The following is a 27,012-nucleotide window of genomic DNA, read 5'->3' as shown; positions in this document are numbered from 1 at the left end:
TTAAATGATCATAACTAGTAACGTTTTAGGTGGTTATCTGCCAGAGAGATCTGGGTTACTAGAGGGAAACATCGGGATCGCCTTCCCCTGTGGCACACCAAGCGTGACAGTAACCCCTGACATTTTTTCTAAAGTCAGGAGCCGGGAGCCAGGCCTACTGTCCTCAGTAATACAAACCACAGCAACCGCTAGGCAAATAATTTCCTAGTTGATCTGAGTGTGGAGGCTCAGTGGGGGAAGACATGATAACTAATACAATATAATGTGTTATTTGTTGAAAAGAGATACAGTTTTTCAGTGAAAAACTGCCTAACTGCCCACACCTCCAGAAGTAAGGAGATACTCTGCATGTTTGATGAGATGAAGAGCTCTATAGAAATGAAAAGTTTTCATGCTTACAAGTCTAGCGTTCGTATACATTTACATTGTGTGATAAACAGCATGTTCTATGCCAGAGACTCTCAGTGTTTCATATTTCAAGAGTGCACGCCCTCACCTATAGTGAAAGAGATTCACTATTCACTCTTTGGCAGAAGGCTAAAGTCTCAAAAGGATTTATTTTTATTCTGCCTCAGACTGAGAGGTTCAGCTCAGGCTCTAGTCCAAATACAAGCCTTGTTTAGGCTGAACTATAATCACCAGGAATAACAATAAACAGATGGACAAGTCTCAAACTGTACAGTAAGTACCACAAACTGGAAAAGATTTCAGTGAAAACTCCTTTAAAATGTATTTCTGTTCACTTGACACTGCTTATTTTTTATAAATCTAATGTGGGTGTTCCAACTGTAGGGCTCATTCACTCAAATAATAATTCTAAGACAAACACATTAAAAAGGTAACGCATCATTAACTTCTAAACTGGTTTGTTAATAAAACATTTGTTTTCAACATTCTTTGAGACTAGTTTGGTTTCTTTTCAAATGATAATACTGTTTGGCTTAGAGAGTGGTTTGTTCTTGGATTAATAAAATATAAATATTCCTGACCAGTTTGTATATAGAGACAAATTCTATAGTCTAATTCCTATTTTCACCAATCATTCACATGAAAAAACTAGATCGAATCTCACAGAAGACAACCCCCAATAGATTCAGTTGAAAACTTAGGATAAGGAAAAGGTTAGAAAGGGTATCATCTTTATGGAATGCTTGGCATTTCAACAGTGTTCTATTTCATAGGGTTTGTAATTTCCACCAACTCTCACAAAGGAGAGTTCCAGCTGTTTCACCAGCTGCCCTTTTAGCCTGAGCCAAAAAAGAACCACCCGTAAAGTCATGGAATCCATCCAACAACCACTTCAGTAACCCTTTACTAGCAGGGGCACCCCCAACATGGTATTATAGAAACCTGCAAGTCTCTTAACTTCAAGAACTGAGGTAAAATTAACATTCGTTTCTTAATTTATAATTTGTGAAAGCCATTTTTCTTGGATTAATTTTGTTATCCCTTTTTAGCTTCTGAAAAATAAAATATAATTCCTCTAAAATGTGTACTCTTCAAACATTTTTCCCCCAAAGCTTTCTGAAATTTGAAATTAAATGAAGTAAACATATTAAACTTCCCTTCTGGGAAGAAAGTATTCCTCTCAAGGTAAAGAAGAACAAGGTTCACTTTCCTTACAAATATGACAAAGCGATTTCTTAAATGTTCTTCTTTAGAACAATCAAATAACATTCTCCACCTTGTACTTCTGCCAGAATAGTCTGCTACTTTGTACAGTTTCAAGCAGGGCTCTAGGGCCTCTGTTTTTGATCTGTATCTTAAAAATCCTTTTCCTGGTAATTAATAAAGTCAGGTTAGGATTTATTACTTCTTGTTATCAAGATGGTTAGATTGCAACTTTTTTTAAGGACTCTTCAGTGAATATCCAGCTATAATAACATCAACATTAAAACTGCTGTAAAGAGCTTTAAATCTAGAAATTTAATTCTAAATCATCAACTAACATATAGTTTTTACAACTTTCTACATCAGTAACCAGCTTTGAAAATTCCACACTCTGTATTTCAATGACAGAAAATCTCACCCTATAAATCTTTTAAGATAGTATTACATTTCTTTCATAGCTAACAGAGGATTCTTCTTGGCCTACCACATTTCTTACTTTTTCCTTCTTTAAACAACAATGGATGATCTGATTATTCTTTCACACCGTATTTTGTGAGAGAGAATACTAACGCGTTAGAGGTCCGAACAAAACCACATCCAGCGCCTTGAGCTGAAGTTTCTGTCTGTGACTCCGATCACTGATTTTCAACTGAGAGATCATAAATGAAGGTTCATGCACTGCTATCCTGTTCATTTAAAAAATACATATATATTAAAAATATTACTAGTATGTAAATTTAAATATTTCAGCAACATACTTAACACTTTACATATTAGTGATGATTACTTTAAGAGCTCATCCTGTGCAATTTAACACTTTATTACATGTATCGAAAACCTTTTCAGTGAAAACTCAGCAGTGCAAACACTCCTGTATGTTAATAATTTAGTTGCTATATTGATGTTTTTGTTTTCTATGGTTACTTTATGCTATAACAATATGATTTAGAAATTTATCAAATTCAAAATATTTTATAAGCATTAATTACCTCTGGCATTTTACTATCATTTCATAAACAACACGAAAATTGTAAGTAATTTACTGAACATAGCAGACTTTCAAAAATCATCCTCAATTTAGATCATATTGCTTTTCTTTATAAATATCTTTTAAAACACCTATACCTTTACATTCTAATATTTAAATTATTTAAATGTTAAAGTCCACTGAAGTCATAAATGGAAAGTAAAAAGTCATCGCTGGCTGGGGGAGTAAACTGAGGGACTGATGCAGTAAGAAGTATTGAACCATTTCATTAGCAATGAAGAAAGTATGCAGGGTGCCGAAAGGCACAGGTGAAATAAGGAAATAAAATCACTCTGTTTTGGACTTCAAATCCAAGTATCCCAGTAGTTAAGATTTCTTATCAACCAACTATGATGCCAAGAAGAATCTTAGGTTACAAAGCGTAATAATAATAATAAAATTGTTAATAACAATGACGATTGAAACAAGCATGTACGGGCTTCCCTGGTGGCGCAGTGGTTAAGAGTCCGCCTGCAGATGCAGGGGACATGGGTTCGTGCCTGGTCCGGGAAGATCCCACATGCCGCAGAGCGGCTGGGCCCGTGAGCCATGGCCGCTGAGCCTGCGCGTCCGGAGCTTGTGTTCCGCAATGGGAGAGGCCACAACAGTGAGAGGCCCGATTACAGCAAAAAAAAAAAAAAAAAAGCATGTACTACGCGCTGGGTACTGTGCCAAGGGTTTTTAGAATTCAAAGAACCTATAACATGTGTAAAATTGCCATTTTATAGATGAGGAAACTAAGGTACTGCGAGGCTGAGTAACTTGCCCAAGGTTACTAATTAGTAAGAAGTAAGGCAGGGATTCAAACCCAAATGTGTATGATCCCAATGACTGTACTCTGAACCACTACATTTTATTTAGGAAGATTTCAGGTTACAGAAATCCTATGAGGTTTCTACAAAACTTTAGAGAGTAAAGAACTCTAACTTGCCCTATAGAAAATGCCTTCCCTCATCATCTCTGCAGGTAAACTTTTGTGTATGCTCCTGTTACATCTTCAATATGACACTTATCAAAGTGCTTGAAGGCAAACTATACCTCATCTCTTTATCCCCAAACCTAGCATAGTGCCTGGCAAAAGTAGATGCTTGATAAATGTTTATATAACTGATGAATGAATGCATGGATGGATGCATGAATGAATAGCAATACTATCGGTAGACTAAATTTAAAACAGACAATGAGATGTAGTAAAAAGGAAACTATAAAACAGAATTTTATGCAAAGTTCTATATGAGCCCAGAGGTGGAAGCAATTCTACCTGAGTGGGTGAGGATGTCAGGAAAGTTCACACAGGTCTGAAAGGAATGAGGAGGCATGTGTCAGGTGAAGAGAGCCTTAATATAAGCTCTGGTAACAAGAATTATAGAATATAGAAAATACCATAAAAGGCTTAAAGATAACCATGACATAAAACTAACATAATTTTACCTACCTACTGCAGATGTAACAATATATTTTAATGCCACAGAAAGCAAACAAAATAATGAATTATTGTAGGTATGTGTACATCTGGAATATGTAATACATTTTCTTATACATTCTTATAAATAGCTCTTATATCTACAGTTACCCTACAAAAAAGTTTAAGTTTAAAAGTTGTGAAGTTAATTTCTATTACCATATAAAAGTTTTAAGCTTTTAAATGGACTCATCTAATTTCTATTACCATATGAAAGGGGCTTGATGAAGGCTATTCCAGTTTTCCTTTCCCCTCCATTCAAACAGCCTCCAGTGGGCTGACCTGAAAGCTGAACTTCCACATTTATAAGCTTTTCTTCTGTAGTAACATGTTCACTATTTTTAAAAAACTGATCTTTTGATTAAGTGTGTGATGTTATCTCAACAATTCTACCAGAATTTGAGGTAATCTCTGATAACCTTTAGTTAAACAAAAGAAAAAAGTGGCTATAACATTTATGGTCAAAACATCAAGCAGCCTGGGACTTCCCTGGTGGCGCAGTGGTTAAGAATCTGCCTGCTAATGCAGGGGGCATGGGTTCTATCCCTGGTCCGGGAAGATCCCACATACCACGGAGCAACTAAGCCTGTGCGCCACAACTACTGAGCCTGCACTCTAGAGCTCGCGAGCCACAACTGCTAAAGCCCACGAGCCACAACTGCTAAAGCCCGCGCACCTAGAGCCTGTGCTCCGTAACAAGAGAAGCCACCACAATGAGAAGCCCGCACACCTCAACGAAAAGTAGCCCCTGCTCGTCACAACTAGAGAAAGCCTGTGTGCAGCAACGAAGACCCAATGCAGCTCAAAAAAACAAAATCAAGCAGCCTATTTTATTTCATATTGTTGTTATATAAAGAAACTTCCCAAAAGACAGGATAAGAAAAATTCTATATGTTCCAGGGTAACACAAACAACTTGAAAAACCCTAATCCCATCAATGCTCTACTATCCTGTTTTGTTTTAACTTAGAAACTTGTCTTATTTAAAAGCAAGAACTTTATTTTTTTTTCCTTCTTTTCAGCATCTAGTTGTACCATGAACATAAAAGACACTCAATATGCACTTGCTGATTTGACTCTTAACTCCATAATTTCATCATTATAGTCATGTGCACAGTAAAATCAGAATACTGATGTTGATATTCAGAATACATTTAAGAAGATATGAAAACTTTCAACTTGATCCAAAATACAAACTTCAAAGCAACAAATGCCTCTTATTGAAATAGGATGTATAAGTAAATTGATTAGAAATATAATATGCATATAATAATTAGATAGCACTATGAGAGACTTCTTTGGTACAAGAAACAATCTAGGTTGGAATGGAACATAAGAATCTCGTAAGGGTCAAGTTCCAGTGGAATTATGCAAATTTTAACATTTAAATCTTTAACGATTATTAGGTTACCTAATGGAATTTTTAAAACATAATTTAGAAAAGTAGTGACAATTAATTCCAGACATCTAAGGAATAAATTGGCATCCTATACTTTGGTATCAGATCTATCTGTGTTCAAATGCTACCTTGGGCAAAATATTTAACTTCTCTCTGACTTGGTTTTTTCAATCTGTAAAATGGGGTAATAATACACTGTACTTCATTTTAACCATGAAGCTTATATGAGATAATATACAGTACCTCTATGTAATATACATTCAAAAATCGTTGTTATTACTTACAATTTATTTATTAAACTTCATTTTTTTGAGGTTTAACATATGGTCACTAAAATTAAGAGTTGTTATTAAAAGAATACCAATTAAGACTAAGGATCTGTACATTAATCCATTCAAATAGGTCTTTTCATAAAGGTGGATCCATATCAAATGAATAAGCTTTTGTTACATTTACAACAGGGTCAGAGGTTGGCCCTTTGTTTTTTGGGGTTTTTTTGTTTTTTTTGGCTGCATTGGGTCTTCGTTGCTGTGCACAGGCTTTCTCTAGTTGCAGTGACTGGGGGCTACTCTTCGTTGCAGTGCACGGGCTTCTCATCGCGGTGGCTTCTCTTGTTGTGGAACACGGGCTCTAGGTGTGCTGGCTTCAGTAGTTGCAGCACGCTGGCTCAGTAGCTGCAGATCGCAGGCTTAGCTGCTCCACAGAGGTTGGCCCTTTGATGTTATCTAAAAAAGATGTAGTTGACCTACCTTCTAATTTTCAAAATTACTTTCCTTAGGAATAATTTTTTTAAAAGGCCAGATTATTTAGGCAAGAAAAATTGGTTAAAGCTCGCAAATTCACACTGTACAGATACCAAAGAATGGATATATTTATAATATTTTCTTTGAGCACTTAGCCACAGAAGTAACTTGTAGATTTTGCTTTGAAAAGTAACATTATTCTCCAGGAGTACAAAAAATACATTTGAGTAATAAAGACCCACCTGGGAAGCGTTGTTCCTTTGACGTTATTGTCTCTAAAATTCTTCTCATATTGGGGTAGTTCAACAAATTCTATCAACCACTGAAGCGTGTCCTCAAGGGTCCAATTATGAACTGCAAATGATGAAAAGAGAAGGAATATTTTAAACACATCTGCTTTCAGAATTTATATAAATTATATATATAAATTTATATACATACGCATATGTATAACAATACTATAACTTCAGAGGAAATAAAGATGTTAGACTGAATTTTCAATTCAATCAATAGTTAAGTACTACAATAATATGTAGCATTCTATGGAAAGCTAAAAACAATGGAGACATACTTCCTACCCTTAAGGGCTTATAATCTAGAACAGAGAAGACACATAAAGGAAAAGATAAAATATTAGCATGGTTAATTCTAAAACAAGCATCTATGCAAAGTTTGAACAGGACGAAATAATCCACTATTTCCCTGGTTGTAAACTTACCAGATATATATTTATTCTTTCATTTAGCCATCCATCCATATAATACTGTAAACCTGAGTATCAGGTTCCATTCTAAGCACTGGGAATATGGCAATAAAGAAGATGGATAAAGTCCTTGCTCTCATAAAACAAATTCTTTTGGGAGTGGGGAGGGGCAATTAACAAAAGGAGGAAGAAAAGAGGAGGAAATTTCAGATAGTGATCAGCTATTAAGAAAGAAAAGATGTCAGGGTAAAGTCTCTCTGAGGAGCTGTTACCTGAATTAAGACCTAAAAATAGCAAGGAGTCAACATTGTGATGATCTAGGAGAAAAAATAATCCAAACACAGGAGAAAGCTGGTGTAAAAACCTTAAGATAAGGAATGAACTAGCTGTGTTTGAGAGAAAGAAAGTAGTCAGAGGGGACAGGTCAAAAAGTACTTTCAAAAATTCTGGATATTTTTCTAATTTCAATAAGGAAGAAGGAGACGTAAATAATCTATGTTTTTAAAATATCACTATCCAATGTGGAGAATGAATTGTGAGAGACAAGACTGAAAACAGAGAGGAATAAGGAGACCATTCCTTCCATAACTGTCCAAGCAAAAGGGGTTATATTCCCTTGGACTAAGGTGCTAGTAGAGGATATGGTGACAAGTGGTCAGATTCAGGACATATTCTGGGGAAAATGCTTTCAGATGTTCTGATGAAATGGATGGGGTCTGATAGCTAGAGGAAAGTCAAAAAAAGTACAGAGGGTGCTGCCACTAACTGAGATAGGAAAAAATGAGGAAGAACAAACTGGGGAGGCAAGTAGGGGCAGGTGATAGAGGTCGAAAGTTCTATTTTTAGACATGTTATGTTTGAAGTATGTATTAGATATTTAAGTGCAGATATATGTAGCAGTCAGATATACAAATCTCAAGCTTGGGGAAGAGTGAGGTAAGGAACAGAGATATAAATTAGAAGTCATGAGCATACAGATGGTCTTTAGACTAAATGAAATCACCCAGAAGAGTTGAAGATAGCTATTAATGGATTCTAGGAGATTGGTTCTAAATCATGAAGAAAAGAATAGCTAATGTCTCTTCTCCTAGACACTTTTTTTTTTTTAAAGAAGATGTTGGGGGTAGGAGTTTATTAATTGATTTATTTATTTTTGCTGTGTTGGGTCTTCGTTTCTGTGCGAGGGCTTTCTCTAGTTGCAGCAAGCGGGGGCCACTCTTCGTCGCGGTGCACGGGCCTCTCACTATTGCGGCCTCTCTTGTTGCGGACTCCAGGCTCCAGACGTGCAGGCTCAGTAGTTGTGGCTCATGGGCCTAGTTGCTCCACGGCATGTGGGATCCTCCCAGACCAGGGCTCGAACCTGTGTCCCCTGCATTAGCAGGCAGATTCTCAACCACTGTGCCACCAGGGAAGCCCTAGACACTTATTTTGAGTTAAGCCCTTTATATGCATTTTTCCCGTTAAACCTTAAAAAAAAAAAAAAAAACTTATGAGGCACTAACATGATTATCTCCATTTTGGAGATGAGAAATTGAGAAGTTAACGGGACCAAGATAGCAGTAGCTGAACTGGATCTGAACCCAGGCCAACTGACCTCAGGACCTGATTCTACACTACTCTAAGAGCAATAATATTAAATAATAGTAGAGATATAAGCAAGCAGTTAAACACTGGAAGCAACTCAGACATTTCTGTTGATACTTGAAGAGTAGGAAGAACAATGATAAGTTTATCCAAAGGAAAGGATGCAAATGTGCTTAAAAAAAGAGCTCCATATTCGTCTGCATTTCATCTGAGTGAGGGTGTGGAGAAACAAAATGCTTATAGATCACAGAATAGGCCAAAGGAGAGTGAAGAAAACAAATGAGCAATAAAAGCAGAGATGGGAATCCATCTGTGATAAATCTGAGATAAGATCTTTCTGATTATGAATTAACTTTTGCAAGCAAAGCTGGGTGTTAGCAATCTGCCTTTTTCATTAAGTGTTCTTTAGAGGAAAAGCTTAATTAACTAAATCATAAACAAAAAATTAACAAAAATTAATTTTTAAATTACATATGGTATTTGATAATTTTATACTGAGACAAAGCTTTGACTATTTTTTTAATGATCTCTCTTTCATGTGTTCCTGCCATAAGCTTGGGCATGTGCCTGAGGCTGCTGTATCCATTTAGCCAAATAACTTAGAATAAATATCAGCCAAAGGTTCAGGCCCTGGGTGCTTTCCACTGAATTTAATACATGCAAAGTAGCCTTTTTATCTTAAGTTTCTTCCCATCCAAGATGAACTGCACTGAGAATTGCCTTGCCTTGACTGCCAAGAAACCGACGGTGCAGCTGCACCTCACACACCCACACAAAAACCTCAGCCAAGAAAACAGGATAAGATTCTCTCTGTCATTTCTATGGCTGTTCAGCTGATCAAAAGCAAAAGTCCCTGATCGAAACACTCCAGTACATCAATTCCCAATGAACCAAGATAGAAAATAAGAAAAATCAAATGAAAAATAATACATGTTTAAAGTACACAAATCCTAGTATTACTCCATCTAATAAATAGAATATTATAGTGGTTCTAAAGTAATTTTCTTTTCAATGAATCTGTAAAACTCCAAAATTCTAACACAGAGCACACATTTTATTTTGGTGGGGGGGAGGTTTATTTCTTCTTCTTGTGCTATTTGGTTTCTTCGGTGATGCCTAGGAAATACCTTCACTTCTCATGAGCAGGAGCTGTATTTTATATTAGCTTTCTATGCTCCAATTACAGTAAATTGTCTTTCAATTCTTAGGACAGATAATACTATGTCCTTCCTCAGGGCCTTTGCACATGCTGTTTCCTCTTTCCTTTTCTCTATCCTTCTGACTCATCTTTGCCTACTTACTTTATGAAGCCTTAAAACTTTAATTCCTCAGGGGAGCCTCCTCAAACATTACTATATGATCATATATCACTCTGTACTTTTAGGCATAGCATTTAACTAATTATAATTATTTATTTGTATGATTATTGTTTCAACATCTGTTTATACCACTAAAGCGTAAGTTTCTTGCTCACCATTCTAGCCCTAGCACTTGGTACACAAAAGGCACTAAACAAATCATCTATTGGATCCTCTTGAATAAACAAAGTAGAGGGTGTTTAATTGAGAAGTATTATGAAAATCTATTTTAGAAAGGAGATTCAAACAGAAATAAGAATCTGTATGATAAATTTTTGATGGCAAAGGAATTATTCATTTAAGAATCATCCATAAATCAACTATACTTCAATTAAAAAAAGTAAATTTAAAAAACAGAATTATCCAGCTCCTTATTATCTGCCTCCCACTGCTCTTTCACATGTGCTGTTGCTAAATACCATTCCCACCAGAGGGCAGGCAGAGAAGGATATGATACTCCTTTAAAAATACAGATTTTTTAAATCTATCTAAAGCTACAGAGATGTCAGTTTCTACATTGTTAACTTATATTGTTTCTGCTAGAAATTGTGGCCAGTGCCATAGGTTGGTGTCTTTGAGTGATTTTTGGCAATTTATTCCAAGACCAATAGAAAGAACTCTGGAATTCAAATAGACCTGATCCTAGTCCCAGCTGTGTCACTAACTCATTGTGATATCATAGCCAGATTATTTAACTGTGACTCAGTTTCTCAACACACACACAAAATAATGAAATTGAGCTAGACCATCTTTAAAATTCATTCAAATTCTGTTTTTATGATTTCGTTATAATGAACAAGAGATAACGTTTAAAATATTGCTAAACTGTTAACCTAGAACAGTAGATTATAGAATACTGAGAGGGAAAAAGTAACTCTAAGAACTTTTAGGACAGCAACAAAACCGTTCCTAACATTTACTACATGTTTATTAAACACCAGGAGATTTGCAAAACTTATTTCAAACCACCATTGCAACAACCGTTTTGAAGTAGGTATTTTCATGATCATACTGAACGTATAAGTTCATGAAGGTGACGTTTCTAATTAGATAAAACAGATTACTAAATGGTCAAACCAGGTTTCAGACCAAGTCCATTTCTAGAATTGTCTACCACTGTACAATAACATTACCTCTTTAGAGTTAGGTAAGTGGTCCTCATAATCAAATTAGGCACTACAAGTAGACGGTTTATGCTCCATACTTGAAACCATATATGCAGCTTTCTAAATCTGCCATATTCCCTCATGCCACTCCTTCAACCTGGAATGGCTTTCCCTTCTTCCTTCTTTGCCAGGCTTGATCCTCCTTAGCCTTCAGATCAGGAAGTCACTCCCCCATGAAGCTTTCCCCATCTATCCATTTCCAGATTATAGTTGCTCTTCCTTGCGCCCCTGATCACATGTACCTATATCTGCCAAAGGATTTATCACATACTCTAATGTAATTGTCCGTGCTTGTGTGGGCAGGAACTTGTTCTTTTACCTAACACAGTGATTATTAACACCATAATGCCACATTCCTTTGATATAGGATTTTACATTTTACTACACACTTTCACATACATTCTAACACCTCCAAACCACATCTGAGAGACAGCTGTTACCGCTACAGTCTATAGAGAGAACCTTAGCCAAGAGAGGCCATGTAATTACAATGTAGTTACACAGCTAGCATCTGAACTCAAATCTTCTGACTTCCAAGTTCACTGCCAATATAGGTGGCTCCTGATTTAAAAGAAGAGCTCACTATTTAACGTTAAAATTCAAAACACATTTTCTCATAGAAAAAAAGCTTCCAGACGTACAGTACTAATAGTAATTCAAGAGTTAAACATTACATATGAGCAATCTGCTGTGGGTAATTGCGTTAATGGATTCAGGATTCCACTAAAGGCATTAAGTAAGCATCATGGCCTACTGAAGGCCTGGAGTAGTAACACAATAGCCCAATGGAGCTACACCAGTTCTTCATCATGGGACTGACTCCTAGAACTTGAAAAGGGGGCTCTAATAGCCTGAAGGGTAAGATTTCAAAGAGTCAGGGGATTGAGAGCTGGAGCAGGGCTCTGGAGCCAAAGAAGTAGTGTGGGACAGGGGAGAGTGGGGACAGGATGGTGACTAGAACCAAATCTCCAGGAGATGAGGGGGTGTGGGAGAACACATTTATGGATTTTTCACAGGAACAGAGGCACTATGAGGACTCTCCTTTCCATGCTCCCTTTGCTGCTATCTAAAGGGCTCTTTCTGTAATAGGGAATGAGAATCCTGATTCTACACCAAAACAGTTCCTCTTTCTTGCCCTTCCTACTTGCTATTGTCAATGCCACCTCCATATAATTAGTTTGGACCAACACTTTGAAAAGATGAAAAACAGTAACTGGGCCTCAGAGGAGACAGCAGTAGAAGCTATAGTAATGGGGAGAATGAAGAGATAGTAAGGGGGCTTCCCTGATGGCACAGTGGTTGAGAGTCCGCCTGCCGATGCAGGGGACACGGGTTCGTGCCCCGGTCCGGGAAGATCCCACATGCCACGGAGCGGCTGGGCCCGTGAGCCATGGCCGCTGAGCCTGCGCATCTGGAGCCTGTGCTCCGCAACGGGAGAGGGCCACAACACTGAGAGGCCCACGTACCGCAAAAAAAAAAAAAAAAAAAAAAAAAAGAGCTAGTAAGGGCTAGAAATACCCAGCAACAGAGAGGTAAAGAATCAAGCTTTCCTGTGGCCACCCAGCAAAAGCAGCCTTCTAAAAGAGACTCATGAGTCATGCATAGGTACATGCTCAGTTGTACAAACGAGGTTATAAGTAGAAGAAACACTCCAACTGAAAGTGATCTCTCCCTCCCCTGAATTTCTATAGTACTTACTATTTCTACCAAATGGCATATCATATGTGCTGCCTTATTTTGTAACAGTTTGCTTAATTACATCTTATGTTCCTACCATACTGTAAGCTTCCAGCAGCCCAGCATAAAGCTGCCATTTAAGTATTAGCTGAATATAACTGACTTTTTTCTTCCTTAAAGAACCTGTTTTGTTTTTGTGTCTACTTGCTATCCCATAGTGGAATGAAAGACAAACAATACTGTTTTCATGATATCCCATTTCAAAGAGAGAATCCCTGACTCCAAAAGAGGATCACAGAGACTTACAATGGAGGTTAAGGTGCTAGTTTTATTGCCATGTGTTTGACAGCTGGATGAGATGAGAATTTGTGTGTTTCCAGTCCATCTCTGCCTTAAACAAATGTGACAGACATGAACAGTGTAAAAGAGAAACTTCAGAAGATCTAAATATATGTATTTACTTGCTCATTTCATCTGCAGAAGGCAATCTTATAAAACCAATGCACCCAGTGCACTTAGTCATATACTTGTATTAAGTTACAGGCCTAAAAATACAAAACAGCTTAGTGAAGTACCACGATGTGAGTTTTCATCTGTTGTATTTAATATTAAGTACATGCTGTCCTAAAAGCCTTCAAAGATGATTTGTGAAATCACCTAAATACTGTGAGGGAGAAAACTAATTTCTAATTATAAAGCATTAGTGTGCATGTACAGACATGTTAATAAAACAGTACCTAACATTTTGTGAGCACTTGGCAAGTTCCAGGAACTGTGCTAAATGCTTTACATGAATTATCTCATGAAATCCTTTCAACAACCCTATGAACTAGGTTTTAGGAGTAATATTATAATCTTGGTTTACAGATCAGGAAGCTGAGTCTCAGAGAGTATGAGTAACTTGTCTAAATTCACACACCAAGTAAGCAGTGGAGATAGGATTCAAAGCTACATCGACCTCAAAGCCCCAAGTCTTAACCATTATGCACTTCCTCCCCGCCTCCTCTGCATACTGAGAAAATTTCAAAGCCACCATCAGCTGTGTCACACCTCGTGTATAACAGACACACCATTTACATTTACTCTGCATTTCATTTCTTAATATCTCCTACTACTTTTTAAAAACTGCTATCTTCTAAATTTATGATAAAAACATTTGTAATGTTCTTTTTTTTTTTTTTTTTTGCAGTATGCGGGCGTCTCCCTGCTGTGCCCCCCGCCCCCACCATGGAGCACAGGCCCAGCGGCCATGGCTCACAGGCCCAGCGGCTCCACGGCATGTGGGATCCCCCCGGACTGGGGCATGAACCCGCGTCCCCTGCATCGGCAGGCGGACTCCCAACCACTGCGCCACCAGGGAAGCCCTGTAATGTTCTTAATGTTAGGAAAGCAACTAACATTGCTTTAACAGTTTCTTTTGGGAAACTAATGTATTTCAAAGAAATCAACTTGTGATATTTTAATACAGTACCATATAGCTATATACAGTACAGTTACTACACACTTACTACTTTCTATTAAAGTATGAAAACTTCTTTATAAGTAACAAAAGGTGTGGTAAGGGGGTCAGGAAGGAGAAAGAAGAAACATTGTTAACAAAAGTAACTATACTTAAAGTTGGCCATATGAAATGGTTAGTAAAACAAGTTCTATATTTTGAAGCTACTCTGATACACAAGCTGAAAAATATTTGAATTACTAGCATGTTTATGTGACGTTATAATTTCTAAAATATAGGTGCAGACCAGTATTCACAGCTTCTCTAAATTCAATTTCAAATAAGAATTTTAAGTTACAAAAGCCTCAGAAGTTCTTACAGTGACAGACAATTTATCTGGGGAAACTGCAACTAACCAAAGGTTCAACATAGCAGGACTTTGATGAAAAGTAATTTTAACTAAATGTAATATAAACATTAAAAAAATAACTTTTTAAAATATAAAAAATGAAAATGTTTAAAGCTTTCCACACTTAATCTCAACTCAGGCGGTTTATAGACTTTGTGGTATCCGTTCTGAGTGGGACTTCAGATGATCAGCTGCTCAGCATAGTCAAGAGAGGCTTATCTTTAGAACAGAACCAGCACGTGAGCGCCTCATCTGCACAGTGGTCAGTGGGGCATGTCTCTGTTAACAGGACTAAATTCCTGCATCATGCTATATTTGGACACCTAAAAGCCACACCCTGAACTTGGGGAGTCTAGATATTAGCAGATATTAGTAGGTGTATCGAAGAGAAATAAGTACACACTTTCTCTCATGAGCTCCTTACCTTTTACCATGCAAGAATTACATGTAATTTTTAGACACTCTACATAAATATTGGTAAATGTCTGAATGTTCAGAACTCAAAAATTACCAGGTGTTCTCTCTCCAACAGTGGTATAATGGACACTAAGGGAACGCTTTAATATTTTTCCTGTTGTAAATTGCACTCTTATCATTTAAATGGAGTATACCCTCAACACCTAGTTTCGTGAAGATGATGAAAGATAACAAAGACATATCTAAAAAATAGAAACTGGAGAAACATTGAGTCTCAAAGTTGTATGACTGTTCTGAAGATTAACGAACAAAATGTATGTGGAAATAACTCTTAGGAATGGTAAAACTGTTCCACAAATGTCAATTATTATAATATAATAAATATTGTTACTTATAATAAATAACTAAATTCAAGGAATTTGCTTTCTTTAAAAGTACGTCCACAAAATCAGTGGACTCAACAGCTATAAGGGAATTAAATGTTTAATTAAGTTTTCCTAAACATCTCATTACAATGTCATCGAAGACATTAGGGACTGAGTGGCTGAATCTCTGGTTATGCATCTTCCACTTTACACTCAGCCCTCAACCTTCTTTTTTTTTAAAACACTGAACTGAGACTACAAAGAGTAGTTCACATCAAATGAAAATAAGTTAAGGGCAGACAATATCTCTTATTCATCTGTATATTCCCAACATGTTATATACAATGCCAAAAATACAGCAGGCACTAAACAAATGTGGAATGGCAGATGTTTCTTAGGAACTCAATTAATACTTGCTAGATGAGTGAATGAATTACAAAATGATTTATTAACCAAGGCTGCCAGGAAAATGTCACCTTTGCATTCACTTTTAAAGAGTGGCATTTCTAGATAAAGCAACCAACTTTTTCAAAAGTCCGGCTAAGCTTCATAAAAAAGAAAGGATGCTACTTTTCAAAGAATATGTTGAACAACAATTCTATAATTATAATTATTATATTTACAAATGTCTGCATTAATTTTCTATTAAGATTTCAAAAATGTTCAATTTTTTTTCTCTTGGAATTTGGGAGTTTCTTCAAAAGACTATCTGCACAGGTGACCTGGGATTCTTATATTCAACAAATATTTACTGAGTGCACAGTAATTACTCCTGGGCACTAAATAAAATAAACGTAAAACATCAGAGTCAAGAAATTATTACCAAGACTAACGTAAAGCTCAATGTAAGAAAATGTATTGACTTTAAGAGTAAGTTCAACAAAAATGAACACAAAGCCCAGTTAATAAATACCTTATTTCTAAAGGGTATTAAATCAAAGGCCAGCTAAAAGTGGAGCTTTCACAGCTTCTTGTCACACATCTGCAGGTAAGAAGAGACATCACATGCTAAATGTGTTAATCCTTATTTCTCCTAGAATAGAAAAATTCACCAATTCCAACGGTAAAAGCATTTTCAAGATATTACCTAGGAACTTTGATATGACTTTTTCTAGTACATGTAGCATTTAAAATTCTAACAGTTCACAAATACTATTAGCTGCATTTACTTGGTATATAGCATTTTCCAACTTAGGTTTCAACTACTATATAGAGTAGTGGTTTAACTCATTACTATTAATGCCAAAACAATTTAGGAAAAGTTCACTTGTTTTCTGAGTACTACTGACACAATGATTGAAACATTAAAATACTAAATAGCCTTCCCATTCACAGGGGACTTTGGCAATAGCTAGAGTTATGCGATGAAGGAAAAATGTGAATAATGTGCTTCAGTGATAAAAATAAATTCATAAAGATGAACTCCTTAATACAATGTCACTGTATAGTGCTCACTCGACTTCTCTCCAAAGTCTTTTTTACTTCTCAAATTGCCTAGCAGTAGCTGGGTTCCATGTGAGGATGGGAAGATAGGTAGTGGTGGGCAGAGTCTGCATAATGAGGACAATGGGAACACTAGGTCCCTACAAGGCAGGCTTCTGAGTGAGGGAGCAGCCCAAAGGTGTCAAGAGACTGAATATGTACAGGGGGACTCAGCAAATTAGAAAATATATTGAAGATAACAGAGCTAGGTGTTTCATAGTCAGTGAAATGAGATACAAATAGGGAAAGAAGTTAACTACAATTAACCAGCTAGAATTAATCCAGTAGTGTTAGACTGGTATCAATGTGAACTGGTATCAGGTATCAGTGAGAACTCGTGACTTTTAATATAGAGAGAGAAGTAAATAGAGATGTGTGTGTGTGTGTTTCTTAACCCTGTCCACTGAGAAGGCCTGGGAATAATACCTCAGTAGCAATGAGAACACCTAGTGTGCAAATCTTGGTTTCTAAATACCACCTCAACTAAAAATAACCAGAACTCCTTGGAGAAATGGTTGTTTCCAGGGGTAGGGCTGAGAAATAACAAAATAAGCCTGGAACATCTTTTTGTGCCAGAATACAAGGAAAGCTCAAAAAATGATAGAGACATACATGTGAAAGAATAGAAAAGCCAGCCTGAAAGGCTTCCCACTAGCCACAGTTGGGACAATTTAAGCATTAAAATAATGAGAGCAACAAATCCAGGAGTCCATGCTGATATAAATGAATAAATGCAGAGGATCAATCTTCAGAACAGTCATAAGATTTTGAGATTCACTATTTCCCCAATTTCTATTTTCAAGATATGTCTGTTATCTCCCACCATTTTCACAGGCCAAGATGTTGACAATATGCTGTTTAAATTTCTTCCTTAGACTAAAATGCAACTAATAAATAGAAGGAATGATGTAATTTGAAAAATTACAATTTGGCAACCATCAGAGTAATAAATAATTCAGGCAAGAAACATTCACAGATGCTGAAACTAGTGGGTGAAAGTGCTATGAGGAATGTGATGTTACAAAGTCTCCACACACACACACACAAAAAAGGTATTAATTATAAAGGGGGAAAAAAGTAACTTTACAGTTACAGAAACGGAGTAGACACTATCTTAATCAAGTGATCAAAGGTAACACTACATAAGACAAACTGACACCATGTGCCACTCAAAAGGATTTAATGAAAAGAATCATTTCTGTGACAGTCCAGCCCAAAGTGCCTGACAGGGATCTAATCATATGAAAACATCAAACAAATCCTAATTTAGATACAATCTACAAAATGACACTTTTGACAATTACTGGCCAAAGACATGCAAGGCAAGGAAATACTATGGAATTGTTCCAGATTAAAAAAGACTACAAATTCAGGACAACTGGGTATAATGAACACTCTTGGATCCTTTGGCTATAAAGGTCATTATGAGGATAAAAGGCAATATTGGAATGAGGGTCTCTGGACAAAGTGTATATGAGTTCTTTGTTCTGGTCCTGCAACTTTTCACTAAATTTGAAATTGCTTTCAATTAAAAAAACTGTATTAATAATCTTTCTTTTTCAATTATGCAGGCAGAAAGTTCTAATAATTGCTAACTTCTTCATTACTTTTGTATTTTATGGTTTTCTTCAAGAAAGTATGGTAATCTTTTAACACTAACAATGATAATAGCAAATATTAGGCCTTTATTAGCTGTCAAGTATTGTTCTAAGCCCTATATATTGATTAACTCATTTAATCCTCAACACAATCCTCTAAGGTGGGTACTATTACTACCTACATTTTACAGATGAGGAAAGTTAAAGACAAAGATTAAGGTACTCACGCAAGGGGAAAAAAATATATACTAAGTGTTACACAAATAATTGAATCTAAGAAGTCAAGCTCCACACTTTCTATGGAATACTGTCTCTCTAGGAAAGGACAGCTGTACCTTGGAGTTTCTCAAGATACCAGTAACTAAAAGATGAGAGACCTCAGTGATTATAAAGCCTCAGAATCCATAAAACGTTTACTTGTTGTTCAACATTCATTTAGTAGCAGGTTGAAAAGATGTAAGATCCTAAGTTCATAATATTGGAAATTTCTAGTACAGATTTATGATGTTTATTTAGCAAAAAACTAATAATAAACTACTACAAAAATATTTATGATACTTATGGGCTTCCCTGGTGGTGCAGTCGTTGAGAGTCCGCCTGCCCATGCAGGGGACACGGGTTCGTGCCCCGGTCCGGGAAGATCCCACATGCTGCAGAGCGACTGGGCCCGTGAGCCATGGCCGCTGGGCCTGCGCGTCTGGAGCCTGTGCTCCGCAACGAGAGGGGCCACAACAGTGAGAGGCCCGCGTATAGCAAAAAAAAATTTTAATTTTTAAAAATTTAAAAAAAAAATATTTATGATACTTTTGAAAACTAGACTTTAAAGAAGACCAATTCTTCTCTTAACTTTGGTTGCATTCAGGAATAACCTGAAATTTAAGTAGTTTTTTTTTTTAGGAACATTGTGACTACATTGGTTTAAAACACTAAAACATTTAAACTTTACTATTTCGCTACTGTAAAAGTAGAGCTGGAGTTGAAATAACCTTTTTTTTTTTTTTTTGCCTTTTCTAATTGTCTATTCAATAATTCCCAGTTATATTTCTTTGTTCTCTTGAATTGACTTATTTCCCAGATCCAGAAGCGCTTTCCTGCTTTAACTTTTTTCTTTTTTTTTCAGGCCCCAGCTATGTCAATGAGGAAGAAAGTAATTCTGCTTACTTTGGTGAAACAGTGTTGGAGACAAAACAAGAAGTTATTTCCAAATAATTAAATTCAGAGTTCTTCTTAAATTATAAATTGCCCTCTTATTTCTAGTGAGTAATGATTATCTATTTTATTGTTTTTTTGTTTTTTGGGTTTTTTTGCGGTACACAGGCCTCTCACTGTTGTGGCCTCTCCCGTTGCGGAGCACAGGATCCGGACGCACAGGCTCCGGACGCACAGGCTCAGCGGCCATGGCTCACAGGCCCAGCCACTCCACGGCATGTGGGATCTTCCCAGACCGGGGCACGAACCCGTGTCCCCTGCATCAGCAGGCGGACTCTCAACCACTGCGCCACCAGGGAAGCCCTGATTATCTCTTTTAATGGAAGTGTTGACAAACCAAAAACCATAGAAGTGACCTCTAAGTCCTGCCTAGCCAATTTACTTGCAAAATAAACAAATTCTTACATTCCAGAAGACAAATACCATATCTATTCGTAATTTATCCATGTCTTCAGTCTACACAAATGCTACTAATAAAAATATTACACCAATTTGGTATTTCAGAGAATTCTGCTCCTTGCTTCCTATTAAGAAAAATGAAAGAAAATCACAATATCAAATTAATTTCTGAAAAAATATTATCCAAATTTTTCATTAAAAAATATAGAAGGTACTTCCCTGGTGGTTCAGTGGTTAAGACTCCGCGCTCCCAGTGCAGGGGGCCCCGGGTTCGATCCCTGGTCAGGGAACTGGATCCCGCATGCATGCTGCAACTAAAAGGTCCTATGAGCCGCAACTAAGACCCAGGGTAGCCAAATAAATAAATAAATATTTTTTAAAAAATATATATATATATAGAAAATGAAGACAGCACCGTAAACTAAATAAAACTTCCATTTCTTATAGTAGTCCAAATCTCATAAAAGTATTGCTCTTCCTAGAATTGATAACAGCAAAGTACTGCCTATAGCTACTTATAATTTAATAACTTTTTATAATTTCATAAAAGCATATCTTCCTAGACAATTCTCTGGACGCCTTTAGAAACTTTATATTCATTGACTCTCTAATGTTATATTTGTTCTTTTCCCTACTGAGAAGACCTCACTTGGCAAAAATTCATGAGTAACTCAAAAGATAAGAACTCTAGGACATCATGAACACACAGCACTGCAAAAACCTTCTACATTCTTAGGCTCTTTATAGTAAAGTTACCAGTAGTTGCGAACAGTAGTTGGTATTCTTAGATATTACTTAAGTGTGATGAATACTATTTGCCTTTTGGGGGTGTTTAGGTCATGTGCCAAGAATCATATATTCCCTAAACTTAACATGTATCTGGAGGGCATCACTTTCTCAAGATTTCCAAACTAACTCAGAATGACAGCACCAAGTTTTTGCCTCCTCGAATTCACTTCTTTGATCCTCCAATGATGCTTTTAAAAACACCTATGTTTCCTCTTGCACAGTACAGACATGTCTGGTGATCTAGGTGAACAAAGTCAGGGTTTCACCTTGTCAAAGTAAAAAGAGCTGTGCAGAGGTGAAAATTTGTAACAGCGAGGAAGATTTTTTTTTTTTTTTTCGGTACGCGGGCCTCTCAGTGTTGTGGTCTCTCCCGTTGCAGAGCACAGGCTCCAGACGCGCAGGCCCAGAGGCCATGGCTCACGGGCCCAGCCGCTCCGCGGCATGTGGGACCCTCCCGGACCGGGGCGCGAACCCGTGTCCCCTGCATCGGCAGGTGGACTCCCAACCACTGTGCCACCAGGGAAGCCAGCCCACGAGGAAGATTTTGGAAAGGGTAGAAGTAGAGCAAAATTTACTGATATAGTGTCCAGTGATGAGAGTTATATTAGCTCATTTAATTAAAATACCAAAATGGGATTTAATAAAGCATGTATATTTGGGAAATAATATACTCATCATAAAATTCAGAGTGGGGAAAAAAAGAGGTATATGAGAAAATCCATTTATAATCCAAAAATTGTGGCCTGAAAATGTCAAGAACATATCAGATTTTCTGAAGGAGTGGCTATATTTTACATCTTGGGACCCATGCTGCCAGACCCCACACACCTACTTCTGGATCCAGAATAACCTTTTAAGCTTTTCTTCTACCTACTCTTGTCAAAGTCTAGTTTCTCTTGCTCATCAATCTGTTATAGCTGTTTGTCAACTAGGTACCCCTTTTCTCTCTGTCGTCTTCTGAGACAAGACTCATGATCACTAGGGAAAGGGGGTCAGAAAAGGAAGTAATCAGAGAATATTGCCACATTACCTAAGCCAGTTACTTCCTTAACTTTTTCGAACTAGAGCAGGCAGGAAAGACTCCTTTCTCTTTGGTCAAGATCCTGGGAAAAGGTAAGTTTACAACTGCCCACAGCCACAGAGTTTAGCCCCTAGGAAATGCAGCAGGAGAAAATAGAAGCAAAATCCTGAAAGAAACAGAGAAATGCAGATACCCAGGGTGGATTAAGCCCCTGACTACACACCTACGCTTTCCTTAAGTTAAATATAGTTTTTAATTAATATAGATTGATTTTCTCCTACATCAATTTTTTCTCAACTGGGTCATTCCATTAAAAAACACACTTTTATATATTTCCACCTTTTAAAAAATAAAAAAAAACTGCCTTCATATCATATTTATCTTCAGGTTATCACAGCCCCACTTCTCTTCTCCTTTTGAAAAGTCAACAATATTTACTGTCTGCACTTCCTCTTTTATCCACTCTGATCCGACGTTCACTTCCACCACTACAGGGCAACTGCTTTGTCGAGATCACCAGCAACCTCAGCCTCTACTTTGCCGATCCAATGGTGGGTCTCTGTCGTGAGCTTACTCAAACTTCTGGAGCATCTGACACTGACTATGCCTTCTTTCTTAAAATATTTCCTTCATATACTTCAGCACTCTAGATTCTCCCGGTTCCCCTCATACCTCACTGGTCACGTCTTCTCTTTCTTCTTTCCAGGATCCTTCTCCTCTCAGCATTCAGTCCTTCACTTCTTTGCATCGTGATCTCCATGTTTCTCAACGTTTGTTTTTTTTTTTTTCCCATTATTGATCAGGCCCAACTGAGCCTGTTTCAACTTCTTTTTCCCCTAATTGCCTCCATCTCCAAGAAATTTTAATACCACAGATAATACATAAAACCTAGGCACCGTCCTTAATTCCTGTCCCCACCCCGATCAACTTCCTAAATCTAATCCAACAGCAAATCCTGCCAGCTATTCGTTCAAACTATATCTCAAATCAGACCTCTCTGCTACCTCCCTCTACCAGCTCACCGCAAGACCCTCAACAGGCCTTTTACTTCTACTCCTGCCTCTTTTCTGCAGAGTCTAATATCCACGCAGTAACTACATAATCTTTTCAAAAGATAGACCACACATCCTTACTTAGCTCGAAACTCCTAAATGGAGCTAGACTTTCAGTAAGAATACTGACATTATACTTAAAATAAATCCCACATTCTTTATTAGGCCCTTCAAGGCCTTATGAGATCTGGCCCCTGTTTATCCCAGTGACCTTGCTTGTCTCCTACCACTCTCCCCATTCCTAATGACCATCTAGCTACACCAGCCTTCTATAGTCCCCTAAATACTTTGAGGTCATTTCAGCCTCAGAGCCTTAGCCTGGTTGATCTCTAAACCTGGAATATACTTCATCCAGACCTTCCTGTGACTCACTCTCTCTCATCACTCAGGTCTATAATCAAATATCACTTACTTCTTTGGGAAGTTCCTCATTGACTACGTTACTTAAATAGCCCCCACCCTACCTAGTCACCGACCATGTATTACCCTGCTTTACTTGTATCATATCACTAATCTGTTCCAGCAGTCCTGTGAGTGTGTATATATCTACACACACACACACACACACACACACACAAGCAGACTTGTTCATTATCTGTCTTCCTAAAAGAGTTCTAACTTCATGAAGGTAGGATATCTATTTTGCTCAAGGCTCTAACCCCAAAACCCAGAATAATGCCAGTGAGTCACTTGCAATTAATAAAATCATTGATGACAGAGTACCCTTGCAACAAATTTCCCATTACTTGAAGTAATTTGAGTCTCTCTCTTTATCTTCTGCCACTAAAAAAAGACTTATTAAGACATACAAACTGCTCAAACTTTAAAATAAAGCTCTGTAGTAAAAAAAAAAAAGAAGACATAGTATACTGTAATTTCAAGCCAATCAACAAAGCATGTTGAACAATCAGTTATGCACAGTAACTTATTAAGTGTTTAGTTTTGTGATAAATTCAGCCTCCAGTACTTAATATAGTGCAGGTTCCATTAGAAACTAGAGTGATTACTTTTGGGGCATTACTGAAAAACACTCAAAGAATCTAGACACAGTCCTAAAACATATATCCACTAACTTAAAACTTAAGCTTCCCTTTTTTTTCAAAAGCTTCCAATAACACATCTAAAAGAGAATGCAGTGTAAAGTCATGGTCAGATTCATGCAATTGAGCATGCTCATTAAAAACAGATGAGAGAAATTTAAACAACTACCAAAGCAGATCAATCTTCAACTATCTCACACTGCAATCTGGGATATGCTTACCTTTGCTAAGGTCACAGGCTCTGGATCAGTGGGTATGCAGCTAGCACACAGAAACCTATTATTATTCATTGTAGTAGAGCTGTAGCACTATCGTTAAAATTCTGCCACAAAATATTTGGTACTGGTCAAAACATGGAAAATAAGGATGTTAGAATTCTATATTCTTACAATATATAATTCAGAAACCAAATAAGCATATGTAAAGGGTAAAGAATTTCTTGGGCCTCCCCTTTCTAATTACTCACCCTCCCATTTCCCCTTTTCCTAGGCCACCTCTATCCCCTTCCAAAAAGTTCAAGGCAAAGAACTGTCACTCAAGTTCTTCACGAGAAGTAAATTCTGCGAAGGATTTGAAAATGGCTAGTGATAGTGCCATCTAGCAATGAAGAATTATTCTGTCAACTAGTTTCTTGCCTGTCTTAGCTTAAATTCATTTTTTATTAACCTAACAATATCTTTTCAATCCATAACCAACATAATTATCCATAAAGAAAATAAATACTGACATTTATTACATTAAGATGTAATAAGATGTAATCCCAACTTCCAACTCTTATACATAGTGGTAGTACTTTTTGAACAAAATCCTTGCTGAAATGAAAATTTTTTTAAATGTTCAACTTTTTAAAATGTCAGTAGAGTACTTCCCTTTTTCTTTAAGCATAATCAGATCTACCAGTTCTTAAGAAAACCCTTTACTTGATCATACTACCTATTTGTAACTACCATTCAATTTCCTCCATTTTCTTGCCTACCCCTTAAATAGGGGGTTACCCATATATCTACTTCCTATCTACTCATTCTCTTAAATCATTTTTTATTGTGGCAAAATACGCATAACATAAAATTTACCATCTTAACCATTTTTAAGTGTATAGTTCAATGATATTAAGTATTCATATTGTTGTGTAACCATCACCACCATCCAACTCTACAACTCTCTTCATCTTGCAAAATGGACACTCTGTACCAATTAACCAATAACTCCCCATTCCCCTCCCCCAGCCCCCGGCAACTACTACTCTACTGTCTCTATGATTTTGACTATTCTAGGTATCTCATATAAGCAGAATCATACTGTATTTGCCTTTTTGTGACTGAATTATTTCACTTAGCATAATGTCTTCAAGGTTCATCCATGTGGTAACATATGGAAGAATTTCCTTACTTTTTAAGACTGAATAATACTCCATTGTATACCACGTTTTGTTTATCCATTTATCTGTTGATGGACATGTGGGTTGCTTCCACTTAAATCTTTTTAAAGATTTATTCCGTGTGTATATGTGAGTCAATTCCCCATACCAATGTTTAAAGTGATATCCTGTAGGTCAATGATTTTCTTCTTGTCATATCTAACGGCTTTTTTCCAATACACTGTATTTCTCTATTTAGCACTACTGGCCACTTTTCATCTCTCCTCTCTCTATCCCCAGTGAGAGAGACAGAGAGAGAGAAGAAATGACTTACAAAGATTCATATAATATAAAGAGAATTAAACATGAAGGATGTCAATGGACCAGAGAAATAAAATCAAACTAAAAGCATGCACAAAATATAAATGAGGTCCTTAATAAAAGCTACACAAAGTAGACAAAGAAGGAAATAAAATCAGTCAAAAATCATCCCCTCAGGAATACAACTATTCTTATTACAGAGAACTAAAAAAAGATTCTTCATGAGGGCTCTCAGCAGATACTTTGCAATATGGTGGACTACGCCCTCAACTATACAACCATCCGTCACTTCCTGAAAACTCTCCTCTACAGACTTTCAAGAAAGTGCACCTCCCTGATTCACCTCCCATGTCTCTGATGGCCATTATTTATTTCATTAGCTAATCCTTTGCTTTTGTCTTATTAGCAGTATTCCCAAGGGGCTATTCTCTTTCCTTTTCCTTCTCTTAGTGAACTCTTAATTCATATAACTCTAACTATGTTACCTTTATATGAGGGAATCACAACTCTATATTGTTATTTCTGTTTTAGAACATAGCCTTTAAGCAGCCATAAGTTCCTAGTGATAAACACCTGTTTTATACTTTTTTTTTTTTTTAGCTATTACCTGGTAAGGAAAGAAAATTGATGATGGAAATAGAAACTTAATTTCCTTCAATGCAACTGACATTTGCTGTTCCATTTTGTTAGACTGATCTAGACTCTTAGTTTTAAACTAATAACTTAAGTAAGCAGCTGATTTTAAACACTCTGAATCAAAACTATCTAAATGTCCACCATTTTCAACACCTCAGAAGAACTCACACTGATGCAAAGCGAAAGAGAAACAGAAGACTGGCCAAATGTTAGAGGAATGCTTATTAAGGACCTCTTATTTAAGAGCACCTTAACCAGATGAGAAAGTTAGACAATAAACATTATTTGTACTTTTGTACCCTATCTGAATACAAAACCATCCACAGAGTGAAAAGATTTTTAAGACATAATATAAACGCTATGTGATTTATCCTATGTTTTAATCATACATTCCCTCTGAGACATATATATGTAATATAACAGATTATGTGTATACATATGTTTCAGAATTATAGAAATGAATTTTTAGAAATACGTCATATTCAAATTGAAATGGTTATCTAGTATCTGTGAAATCTTTATTTTCATTGTAATTTGCATTATTTCTATTACAGTTGCTTCTAAATTGCTAAGTAATATTCAGTGGAACTGAAAAAAAGACCCAAGTAAGCATAAAATTTGTTTGAGAAAAGATTTTTGTAAAACTGACCATCTTTGAAGAGGAAAATATTATTACCAACGAACAAGTTCTTCATACAAAAGAGCAGGAACAAAATATTCGTTCCACCTAAAGCAGAATTTGATATAGTG

The 27,012-nt window shown here is 36.7% G+C and overlaps 1 protein-coding gene across 1 annotated transcript in view; it reads right to left on the bottom strand.

Annotated features, from left to right (window-relative positions):
* Positions 1 to 27,012, bottom strand: part of STIM2 (stromal interaction molecule 2) — a 169,047-nt gene that overhangs the window by 27,477 nt on the left and 114,558 nt on the right. Inside the window, exons 4-5 of the mRNA XM_082838740.1 lie at positions 6,484 to 6,595; positions 2,182 to 2,297 (exon numbers count right to left, since the gene is read on the bottom strand). Of these exons, the coding sequence (XP_082694866.1) occupies positions 2,182 to 2,297; positions 6,484 to 6,595 (228 nt within the window). The remainder of the gene's footprint in view (positions 1 to 2,181; positions 2,298 to 6,483; positions 6,596 to 27,012) is intronic.

The sequence above is a fragment of the Leucopleurus acutus genome (genome assembly GCF_964270905.1).
Source record: "Leucopleurus acutus genome assembly, chromosome: 4".
Taxonomy (NCBI): Eukaryota; Metazoa; Chordata; class Mammalia; order Artiodactyla; family Delphinidae; genus Leucopleurus; species Leucopleurus acutus.
The sequence above is the reverse complement of the archived record's forward strand: the minus strand, read 5'-3'. Positions and strand labels throughout refer to the sequence as shown.